Below are 12,440 nucleotides of genomic sequence, written 5' to 3'. Positions count from 1 at the left end.
CTGTTTAAAACTTTAACAAGCTGCTTGATATAATGACAAGAGTACATTTCTGCACATATTATGCAATGGGGCCTGTTAAATGCTTTATTCTCATTGGTGGAGAAATGTTCCACGGGTACACATTATTTTTTAGATAAACAAACACCTGAAATAACCACCATAGAAATGTCTTAGCAATATCTGTGGTAACTGTAGTGTAAGCAGAATAAGTGACTGCAGTCCTTTGAATTGTTTGAACATAATGCACACCCGTGGTGTAACAGCACTCCACTTCGCATCCTTGCATAATTTTCGAGTAATTCAACGGCCCGTTGTCAATTATTCCTAACTTATTTAGTTGATACCAATAGAACGATGCAACTGCATTTGGATTTCTACTGATTAACATGCAAACTAAAAATATTACTGCACACACCAGTGACTAAAAGACAGGAATCAAGAGTCTGCCTTTATGCTATCTGAATGGTCTTTACATCTTTGAACCACAGTCTAAATAAATTTCACAGCAAGTCAACATCACCCCTCCTTTTAGGGTCTTGTAAAGAACAGGAATAAATCATACTGCTCTTTTAAACATCAAATAAAAAAAGTATTTAGGATTCTGTAACCACATCATTTGATGTGTATTAGTATATGTCCACTTATATGCTAACAAGGATTTCATGTGTGGGTGAGCAAGTGTTTCATACGCACTGTTGTGCTGTAGCCACTATAATCTTGAAGGAAAACAAAGTAAAGAAACAAACACTCTTTAGCTCAAAACTCACCAAACAAAAAGTTTTTTACGTATATCTTATAAAGATATAAATATGTTTTATCCATATGTTTCACATATTCAGCTTTTTGATCATTTGTCCAGCTCATATAAGCATAAAACTTCATCATTTTTGTTAGATTTATGCCCTAAATTAAAAACAAAGAATGCATTTTTGGCCAATGATATATATATATATATTTTTTCTTTCTGGAAAACAAAAATTATTCTCTTTTTTGCAATGCCCTGATAGCAAAAGCAGGAGACATGCAAGAAAAGTCCATATCAGTTGAAGAATGTAAAATTTTTATGGCATCAGACCCGATTATAAATACTATACAAACCATCTGGGCTGACAGAACAACTTCATCAAAAACAAAATCAAACAATGAAAGCATGAATTATATATCCCTTATTTAACACCTCCCCTCTTTCTTTCTATCCAAAATGTACTTTCATTCTTCAAGACTTTACTACTTATATCTAATTTTCCTCTTCCCTGTGGTTTCTGTCACTCGTTCAGCTGAATGGCCATTACATCACTGTGACCTAAATGTGTCACTTCCCTTTCGTTTCCGTCCTTCCATCTCCCCATCACTTTACTTTCGTCCTCAAGATATCCCAAAATTTATTTTTTGATTTGCTCATATCGCCTCCCAGAATTTAACCCTGTATGATCTTTCAGCACTTTACTGCATCTCTCTTAATCTCTGACCTCATTCGTCTATTTCTTTGGGAATGAGAGAAAAATAAAGAACTTGTTGATGTTGAAGATAAGCTGTCTTAGCTCGACTGCCGTCCTATGAGAGCTGAAGCATTGCTCTTTCTCTTTATTTCTCATGACTTAATTGGCTGACAGACAACAAGCACAAAAGCATAGAGAAGCATAGACCAAACCATAGAGATGCTGACGAAGTGACAAGGAAAATTTCAGTATTCAGGTAAAGGCACGCACACAGCGTACTGAGCAATGCCGTGGCGCCTCTTTTGTGTCTTTAATTAGATCTTTGTTTATTGACGTATGCCCGAATACACCCGTGTGTCATTTTCTGTCCATCAAGTTTTGTTCATAATCACAATGACAGGAAGCCTGCGGTGTACTGATTTAGAGATAACTGACACAGCCAAAGAGGTCTATAATATCGGAAAAGACATCAGGATTCACACAAGGATTCATATTGATCTCAAGGGCAGTTGCTCAGCTTGTGTGCCCCACCTGACTCTTACATGGCATGCAACTTATTACTCTTCAGCTCATAATTACATCACAATAAAAGACAGAAATCCGAGTCACACATCAATCAAACAAAGAACTCTAAATTGACACGGTTTATATTCCCAGATTAAATGCATGTTTGAGCTGCCTTATTTTAAAAACACCTTGTCCTGACATATCTTAACATATATCAGTGCCATTGTTTGGCCTCAAGATGTGCACCAGTATTGTTTATGTAAGGTTTGTTTGTAAAAAACGCTTAATGTCCTAATATAACTAAGACCTAGTCCTGGATTAATCTAAACACTGTTCTAGAAACTGCCCCTTGGATTTAAAACCCATGTAATATAATGCACAGGTAAATAAATAGTTAATCTGTGACTGAATAAATATAAGACCAGCAGCAAACAAAACTGTGATCAAAGACTTGTCTTAGACTTGGCCTTGAGAGATTTAAGGTTTGACTTTGACTACACCACAGGGACTTGTGAACATGTTTGGTCCCGACTCTTAAGCTTTTCACTTGTGACAAACATAAGCTGACATCAGAGGCAGCAGACAGAAAAATATAAGTACATTTCACGCTTTTTAAGAACCATACAATAACAAAATCTGGCATTTAAAAAAATATGTTTGAATATAATGGAATATTTGGGGATTTAAATGTTGCTTCCAAAAAACGCATTATGTCAGAGTACAGGCCATGACTACATTTAAATGGCAGTCAATGGAGAAAGACATGCACTTTAAAGTGTCTATTTGAAGTTATAATCGCAGTGCATTCAAATTACACATTTTGTTAGTGTTCGAGTTTCCTGGGAATTGAACCCATGAACTTAGTGTTGCTAGCTAAACCGTGACTCTTTGGATACAACGACACACGCATACATCTAAATGTCCTGTTGTTTTAGTCTACCTGGTGTCTTGCATATGGCATTTGTGCATATTTGCAATCATATGATGATTAAAAACATCATGTAGTAGAAAGATACAGTTATTAGATATAAAACGTACAGTTTGCCTAGTATTCGACACATGGATCCAACCATATCTAATATCTTATGTCAGTGTATCTAAAGAAACAACACTGTAAAAAACGTAAAGGGATAGTTCACCCAAAAATGAAAATAATGTCATTAATGACTCACCATCATGTCGTTCCAAACCGGCAAGACCTCATTCATCTTCGAAAACACAGTTTAAGATGTTTTAGATTTAGTCCGAGAGCTTGTTGACCCTTCATTGAAAATCTACGTGCGGTATACTGTCCATGTCCAGAAAGGTAATAAAAACATAATCAAAGTAGTCCATGTGACATCAGTGGGTCAGTTAGAATGTGTTGAAGCATCGAAAAATACATTTTGGTCCAAAAATAACAAAAATTACGACTTGTGTATCTGTTGTGAAGCTCATGCGCGAGACTAAAGTCACGTGACTGTAGTGACTCGGATGATGTACGACACGGCTGACGTGTTATCTGGTGCGCCTTAGCTGTTTTTTTTTTGTGCGCCCAGGCTACGTTTACAGTCTGAGGGAGACGCACGCTGTAAGTTTTAAAAAAAATTAGCAAATATGTCTGAGGATAACACGTCATCCGCGTCACTACGGTCACGTGACTTTAGTCTCGCGCATGCGCTTGATAACAGACACGGAAGAGAAGACAATGCTAATTGACAAGTCGTAATTTTAGGACAATTTTCGATGCTTCAACAGAACACATTTTTATTTTTAAGTTATTTTATTGGGGCCATTTTTGCCTTTATTGGATAGAAAGTAATTAAGGAGATGACAGGAAAGTATATGGTGAATAGAGGGGTATGGGATTGGCAAAGGACATCGAGCCGGGATTCGAACTCGGGTCGCCAGCTGTATTTCTGCACCATGTGTCGGAGCACCGTCCACTACACCATTGGCTCCGACGCTTCAACACATTTTAACTGACCCACTGATGTCACATGGACTACTTTAATGATGTTTTTATTATCTTTCTGGACATGGACAGTATACCGTACGTAGATTTTCATTGAAGGGTCAACAAGCTTTCTGACTAAATACAAAACATCTTAAACTGTGTTCCAAGGATGAACGGAGGTCTTACGAGTTTGGAACAACATGAAGGTGAATCATTAATGGCATTATTTTCATTTTTGGGTGAACTATTCCTTTAACTTACTTGGTTGGCTTAAAATTCTGAGTTAATTCAATATTAGTTGACTCAAAAAGTTGTGTAAAAACTGTTGTCAACTAATATTTTTATATTTAATTAACTTTTTACAGTGAATGTGATAATATTTTGTTGACTCACCCAGACAGGCTGAGCCATTATGGTTCGGCTCATATCCCGCATCACACGTGCATCCTCCCACAGGCACCAGCCATTCACCCTCTGTGTTACAGTGCATTCTTGGCGGTGTCCCACCTTGTGATTGGCTATGAGGTACACAAGTCCCAGTCACTGGAACCAGAGATGTGGGCTCAGCCCCTGAGGGCGTGGCAGGGTAGAAAGCCAGGTAACGACTGGTTGCTGGACAGCGGCGGTAAAATATTGAAACACCCATGAGGGACACGCACGCTCCGCTGTCTACCACTGCTAACACAAACCTGAAAGAGATGAAAAGCAGGGGAGACACAAAAAAGAAAGTGATGTAATGATGAATAAAGGTGCTAAAAGATTACAGATGACAGGCTTGGCATCAGTTGAGACCCAAAGCCCAAACAGAGACTTGCTCATAACTGTTGTTTGTTTTCATATTCAAACCATGTCATGGTAAATATTAACACTGCGGATGATATTTACTCAGCCGAATTGCCTGATCCAGAGTGACGGTGTTCAGAGGAAACCTCATTTTATCTGCACACAGTGACCATCATTGGTAAAGGGTTTAGGAGAGGCAGGCAAAAGGTCATCGTACCCTTTGCGTGTAAGAGGTGCAAAGCTGCGGGTTTTCACATTGATGCGTCGCGCACTCTCAGATTTGTACTGGTGAGGTAGACTCGGCTCCACGCGGCTGAAGCTTTTGTCCGCTGCGATGGTGTCGATCTTCACCCAGCCCTCTCTCGATTCTCCAGTTGAAGGCTGAAATAGTGAGGCAGAAAGACTTACTTACTTATTTTGTTAGTCATGTTGCATGGTTATTTTTAGGGCAGCATTATTGCATTTTAAAGATTAACTACAAGAAGTCAAAAATGAAGAGGTAACAAAAGACGTTACACAATGATGTTCAAACTATGACTCCCAGAGGGGCAAGTGCATGTTAACACATCCCTAATCCTCACTTGCTTTATCAAGCTTTTCTTTGCAATGTCTTTTCCCCTGAGAAGAGCTTTACTAAAGTAACACAAATTTTTGATACGCTCTCTATGACAGTTCCTCAAAACCACACTGTTTCTCCCCCCAACAAACATTACCTAAAATATGCCTATACTGTATAAAATCTTACTTGCAGCAAGGTGTTCCATCAGTCAATGCTTAAAATATTTAAAATATTATTCATATAAATATTTAAAATATCAAGAGATATATGGGTTTAAAAAAAGCAGGTTAATAGGATATGTAATTTCACTGGGGCTTAATCCTGATCCAGGGGATTTGCAAGTCACATTTTGTAAGTCTGCCTTATTTAACACACCTGATTTATCTTCAGCGCACTTGCAGAGATCCATAAATTGAAATAAGTGTGTCACACAAAATGTGCAGTGCTGTGGCTTCTTGACCGCCATAATCGCTGAGTTAGCTGAACGATGTGATATTTCATCATTATTGATTTAACTTTGCATTGAAAACATTTAAAGATACATTTGTAGTGTTAATATTTTACGTGAAAATATTTTTCATTCAAAGCCCCCAGGCTAATGTCAGCTGTGTCATGTAGGTTTCGGCTCATCTTTCGAGTTATGTATCTGGGGAAATGTAAGTCGTACAATATACACTCACTCAAGGAGCATGCTCTTATTTCCTTTGAAAACTAATCCCATGGATCCTCAGGCAGCTTTATAACAAAGGTTCAAAGTATGTCTCAGTCAGTCAAACAAAACTGAACGAAACAAGACAGAAAGCTACCAGAATTCAAATATGATACCTGCGTGTGGGTGTAGGCCAAGATACTGTATATCAGGGGTTCCCAGATGTAGATTGTGCGAACCACTTTGACAGGTATAAATTTATATCAGGACCCACCATTATATATTTTTTTAATAGAAATATGCAGAAAACATTACTTTTAGAAATACAAAAAGAAATTATTATTTATATTTCATTGTCATTAAATGTTCGTTTAATTGCAATCCAAAAACACCTGACATAAAGACCATTGTCAAAACATTGTGTTTTTGTGTCATTCACTGCAACTGCACCAAAGTGACTTTGCACGACACACCCTATCCCACTGTGCGACCCACTAGTGGGCCCGACTCACAGTTTGAAACCCCAGCTGTATATGATAAACCAGCATGTTAGAACAGAACAGTATCAGTCTTGTTAGTTTTACAATACTGTCCTTCAGAAATTTAATAACTTTACCGTGACTATAACTTTTGCAAAGAAGGTACAAACTAATAATACACTGAAGAAAATCTCCCTATTTCAGTTAAACGCGTGTGTGTCACATTAAGAAATCATTGAATTTGGGCTTAATGAATGTACTTTTGACTTATACTACATTGTCAGATAAAATGGTCAAAATATGTACCCCAGCTTTCACTGAGGCTGTACCCTTTTAAAAATAGTTTTGCCCCTAATAAGTTCATATTAGTATTTCAGAGGTACATATTGGTACCAAATGTGCACATATCTGCCACAGGGATGATTTATTTTTATGAGCCAACCTGGAAGTTAGCGGGACACTGGTTTCCTCGCCAAAAAGCCCATTCATTTTTCCCATTTACTTTTGGATTATTGCAAAAAAATAAGCTCTGTGTGTAACAAAGGTTTATGGGACTTACACGTTATGTCTAACAAGATAATTTTCACAGATAAAGACAACTTTTATGAATTTTGAAGTCTAAATGTGTTATATAAAAAGCTAACCTACAACTACACCACGGTCCTTCGACACCAACATCATCACCACCAAGCATCGGACAGCTCTTCCAAACTTTATTAATCACATTTAAAAACATGTTTCCTGATAAGGAATGTTTGTAAGGAATTGTGCCCATGTTGCACTGACGTTTAAAGTCCCAGACAACACAGTCTGATGTAGCAACTTGTTAGCAACCACCCTTTAAAGAGCACCAATGGTCCGATTCATGATTTTGCATTTTCTTTGGTATTAGTACATGTTAACGATATGCAAAAGGTACATACTCTTCCTGGAATTGGTGATGTAGACAAGACCGACATTATCATAATTCCTCCCGCTTCACAGACTGTAAGTTAAATCCTGTTAGCATTGCATTGTGCGTGAATCTTTCAAACATGGTAAGGAGCGTCACATTTCCGGATGACATCAGAGGTATTTAGATCAATCACAACGTACAGATTAGCTGGCCAATCAGAGACACAGAGCTTTTCAAATCAGTGCATTTCAGGAAGAGAGTGAAATCTGGAGCTACACAAATGTACAGTATGTGAAAATGATTATAGTATATCAAAAACACATCAATGAAATAGGTCTTTTGTTAACCCAAGATCTTATTTAAGGGGTTAACCAAAACCCCATTTGAAAATCCCATTGACTTCGAGATGCTGGAACTGGAAGTGGTAAAATGCTAACTCGCTTTCAAATTTTGCCTACAAAAATATGCCACCCATGTGGCACTCTACATTACATATTAGGACCTTTTTAGAGGGTACTGCCCCTGAGGTACAAATTTTTACAGTTTTTTCTAACCGTGTAAATTTATTTGAACATTGTCTATGATTTTGAAAGGTCATATGTTATACTCATCACCTTTATATTTTTGTACCAGCATGTTTAATACAATCACATTTCAATCTGGCTTCAAACCCAATAAAATTAGATTTCTGTGGTTTGGGCCTTAAAACTGATATAATTTTTTCTCACTCACTTCAGCTGCCCAGGTTCTCTCCAGTTCCCTCTGGGAGTCGGCCTGTTTATAGTAGAGCGTCAGCGTCTCTCTGCACGTCGGAGACGGTGAACGTAAACTGGCGCAGTCGCGAACCGAGAAGCGCAGTGTCACGAAGATCCGCGGAGCCGACTGCCGGTACAGGAAGGGTGTAGCCAGCCAGTTGTCTTGGAGACGAGTGTTCTGGTTAACATTGCAGACTTCAAAGGTACGCATGAGTTTCCCCTTGTCATCTAACACGCTCACCTCATCCCACTGAAAGGTGGAAGAATGTTGGAGAATAAAAATCTGAGAGGAAGATAAGCCTGAGGCTTGAATGCTGTTTCACCACAGTTCAAGAGACTTTCTATTTTTATAAAAGCAAAAAAAATTATATCCTGACTTTTAAACAGAGTGGGTTTACTTTACAGAAATCTGAATTGAGGGATGTTATACTCACTCAATGTTTAAGTATTAAAGTAAAAATTGCATTTGAATTTGGTATAAAAAAGAGACACAAATTTACTGAAGTTATGCATTAGGAACGAACTGCTGTATGAAGAGAGAATTTGATGCGAAAAAGAGACTTGAATGGGAAGAAATCCCGATGAGATGGACAGCTTGAGAGAAACAGAAGATGAGCAAAGGAGAGGGGGAGGAATTCAATAAATCACAGATGGATAGATTAACAAAGATATGTAGGCAGACCAAGTGACAGAAAGAGAGAGAAAGAAAGAGACTACAGTAGGAGAAGGGAAGATAAAGTGAAGCTATGGCAGTAAGTAAAGGACTGAATACTACTTAATAGGTCGCAGACTATGAGCTGCTCTGGGCTACAGAGATGGCACATATATTATGGTTGAACTGACATCAAATACACACATAAAGAATCAAGGAATTGAGAGAAGGAAGGTTTAATATGCTCCAATTCCTGTCCTTTCAAAGAGGCGGACACGGAAGACACGGAATCCTTAACCAACTTAACACAAACATTCTTAACACATCTTAAAGTCTGATCCACTGTTTTCTCCACATATTTTTGTTTACTAGACAAATCTTACCCCTGTGTCAGGATATGTCGTCCAGCCTAGTTCAGCAGTGGACTCTGTAGTGTCCAACAGCATAACTGAGAGAAAGAGAGAGAGAAAGAAGGAAAAAATAAGCGTTTTAAATTAACAACAGTGACATTTCCTAGTTTAATGGTCAAAATATCATTGAAATATTCTTTGTTAATATCTATGAATTACAAAATGGGGACAGAACACCAAAAAACGAGACTGACCCCAGAAAACAGGGACATCTGGTCACCTTAAAGGGACACTCCACTTTTTTTGAAAATATGCTCATTTTACAGCTCTCCTAGAGTTAAACTTTCAATTTTTACCGTTTTTGTATCCATTCAGCTGATCTCTGGGTCTGGCGCTAGCACTTTTAGCATAGCTTAGCATAATCCATTGAATCTGATTAAACCATTAGCATCGCACAATACAATAAAAAAAAGTTCTGATGTTTTTCTTATTTAAAACTTGACTCTTCTGTAGTTAAATTGTGTATTGTGACAGACAGAAAATTAAAAGTTCCGATTGGCTAGGATATGGCTAGGAACTATACTCTTATTCTGGCGTAATAAACAAGGACTTTGGTGCTGTAACATGGCTGCAGCAGGCGTAGTGATATTACGCAGCGTCTGAAAATAGTCCCCTGCCATTGAAAATAACCAAGGGGACTATTTTTGGGCAGTGTGTTATATCACTACGCCTGTTGCAGCCATGTTACATCAGCAAAGTCCTTGATTATCACGCCAGAATAAGAATATAGTTCCTAGCCATATCTGCCTAGAAAATCGTAACTTTCAATTTTCCGTCGGTCCTAGTACACAATGTAATCACAGAAGAGTCAAGTTTTAAATAGGAAAAATATCAAAACTTTTTGGCTATTTTTGAGCACGATGCTAATGGTCTAATCAGATTCAATGGATTATGCTAAGCTATGCTAAAGTGGTAGCACCAGACCCGGAGATCAGCTAAAAGGGATTCCCAAAACTGTAAAAAATCAAATGATTAACTTTAGGGAAAGTGGAAAATGAGCATATTTTCAAAAAAAGTGGAGTGTCAAACTACTGTAATTGAAAATAGACAATGCATCGTATAATTCTCCTCTCACATTTTGAAATCATGTTGGAATAACATTTTTATCTGGTTTGCCAACAAACTTGTGCTTTCCAGGACAGCTTGGGTGCATAAAGCAAGAAGAGGAGGACATTTCAAACAATAAAGTAATCCTGAACTCATATGAATGTTTCAGTTCAACTTCTGACCTAAATTGTTATCCTGTGCAATGAAAACAATAGAAACATGCAAATAGAAGCATGTGGTTCACAAGTGGCGACAGGCTTTCGGAGTTAACTGTATGTAGGTTAGAAAGTAAGAGCACAAATTATGCAGAGAAAGAGTTGTCCTCAAGAACATTGCAAAACATGCACTGGAATGCATCTGTCACTTTCCCATAAGACAAACGCTTACCGCAGGCTAAACGTATGACTAAATATAGTATGCGTTAAAGGTTGAAATGGCCAGAATCAGACAGCCAAATCGTCCTTTCTCATCATATCACGCCTTCACTGACATTCATCTAACAAACCACATCACACAGAGAAAACTAATTTGGTTACAAAATCATTCATGCTGTTTACAAATTAATTATTTTTGAAATGTGCTCTGGTTCATCTTGGGAAAAGGCCAATCCCTCATCTAAAGAACCTAAAGTCCCTTAAATTAAACAAACTAATGTGAGCAAGCAGAGCAGAGTTATATAGCAAACATGCTCACAGAAGCAGAAATCACACACACAATCTCAGCTGGCACAAACACTGAGGATGAGTGTTTTTAATTTTGCATCCCCTCCCTTCTCCATTTGCCCTTAAAACCATGAAACCGATACTTTTCTGTGGCTAAATCTCTCCCTCTCTCTTCCTCTCTCTCCTGTTGTGCGTAAACAGATTTTTTTTAGATTATGTTCACAGATGGGGACTCCGCAAATCTCACCACCAATCCATCATTTTGCCTCTTGTTTGTGTCTCTATCTGTTTAGTTCATATGCATGGCTTTTTTTCCTCCTGGAGACATCAACGTCCTTAAGGTTTGGGATTTGGAAGAGTTTGGCGTTTTTTATTTAAGAGGAATCAACATGGGAAGTGGGCACTTTAATAACCGTGTATTTGGCAGTGTTCCTTTAAAGGATTTTTCTCTTAGCATTAAACAGCATTTAGGCTTCAGACAGGATACGGGCTGTGTGTACCTATTATGCAGAAGATATCTAAAATTAAAGTAGGCAACATTAATTACATATTCAATAATAATTCTGCATTGGTTAACATTTATGTCTGGTCCATTAAAATTTAAATAACAATGATATTTATCTGCTTTTTGTAAATAGAGGCATTTCAAACATGAATGTTGCAAAACTGACTAAAATTCGACAAAATTTTATAGTAATTTGATTTTTATTTTGGCCTGAAGAAAGGACACTGAGCACTGTCCCACTTTGTGTAACAATCATGGCATTGGCCCTTTCCCAAATGTGTGCCTATAAAGTCCACGCCAATGTAGGCTGTACCATTTGTCAGTTAATGCTTTAGAAGGGTGCTCAATAGTATGCCCACTTTGGGGTTGCAATGTGTCCTTGATGTGCCAGAGTGCATTATTACCCAACAACCCCTGTGGTAATGTGTAGACTCTATTTAGGACAGGGCCCTGATTTATAAGGGTCTTTAATCTTTTACGGTTTTAGCAGTAACAACATAAACAAACGGCTTTCGTGGCCCAAACTTATCCTGGCTGAACTAAGCCCTGAATTTCAGCTATGTTAAGTTAAGATTGAGATTTACTTTTTGCAGCTAACAACCAGGTTAAGATTAATCTTAGTGATTTATTTGCTACTACCGGTGTCAATCCTATTAGATATTAATGTGCTTTAAAGTCACTCCATGATTTTCAGGATTTTAATTTAATTATCCTGCATTAAATAGTTGATCTGTGTATGTATGGAAGATTTTTCGGCCAATAAAAAATTAAATCGCAAAATATGTCCTAAAATTGAAAATTAAATGCTTAAATAAAAAAATAAAACATTAAATTAAATTATTTCATTTTAAAGGTGATAATTCATTCCCTGCCAAATTGAAAAATAAAATGCAATTGATGATTTGACATTTCATGTTCACTACAATCTCGAGGCAAGACTGCCAATATTATAATTAAAAGGCAAATGTGAAAAAAGAAGCAAAAATTTTAAAAAAGCATTTTATGTGAAATGACAAAACAAACGGCTTTGATCCCGTGCTCTTTTTAAGAATGCCGTGAATGTGCACTTATTCCAGCTACACATGGCTTGACATAGCTGCACGTTCTCATCTTGGCTCAGCAAACGTGCAACGGACTAAGTCAGGATGGGCCTTTTCTCTTA

The 12,440-nt window shown here is 37.6% G+C and overlaps 1 protein-coding gene across 3 annotated transcripts in view; it reads right to left on the bottom strand.

Annotated features, from left to right (window-relative positions):
* Positions 1 to 12,440, bottom strand: part of ephb6 (eph receptor B6) — a 43,621-nt gene that overhangs the window by 18,651 nt on the left and 12,530 nt on the right. For 2 of the 3 annotated variants that reach the window (XM_055209814.2, XM_055209812.2), the window contains 4 exons: positions 9,038 to 9,102; positions 7,980 to 8,252; positions 4,883 to 5,046; positions 4,276 to 4,571 (listed from right to left, as the gene is read on the bottom strand). In XM_055209814.2, the coding sequence (XP_055065789.2) occupies positions 4,276 to 4,571; positions 4,883 to 5,046; positions 7,980 to 8,252; positions 9,038 to 9,100 (796 nt within the window). In that variant the 5' untranslated portion in view covers positions 9,101 to 9,102. Of the gene's footprint in view, positions 1 to 4,275; positions 4,572 to 4,882; positions 5,047 to 7,275; positions 7,436 to 7,979; positions 8,253 to 9,037; positions 9,103 to 12,440 lie in introns of those variants that run through there. The other variant, XM_073872017.1, reaches the window with a different exon arrangement.

The sequence above is a fragment of the Misgurnus anguillicaudatus genome, chromosome 10 (genome assembly GCF_027580225.2).
Source record: "Misgurnus anguillicaudatus chromosome 10, ASM2758022v2, whole genome shotgun sequence".
Classification (NCBI taxonomy): Eukaryota; Metazoa; Chordata; class Actinopteri; order Cypriniformes; family Cobitidae; genus Misgurnus; species Misgurnus anguillicaudatus.
The sequence above is the reverse complement of the archived record's forward strand: the minus strand, read 5'-3'. Positions and strand labels throughout refer to the sequence as shown.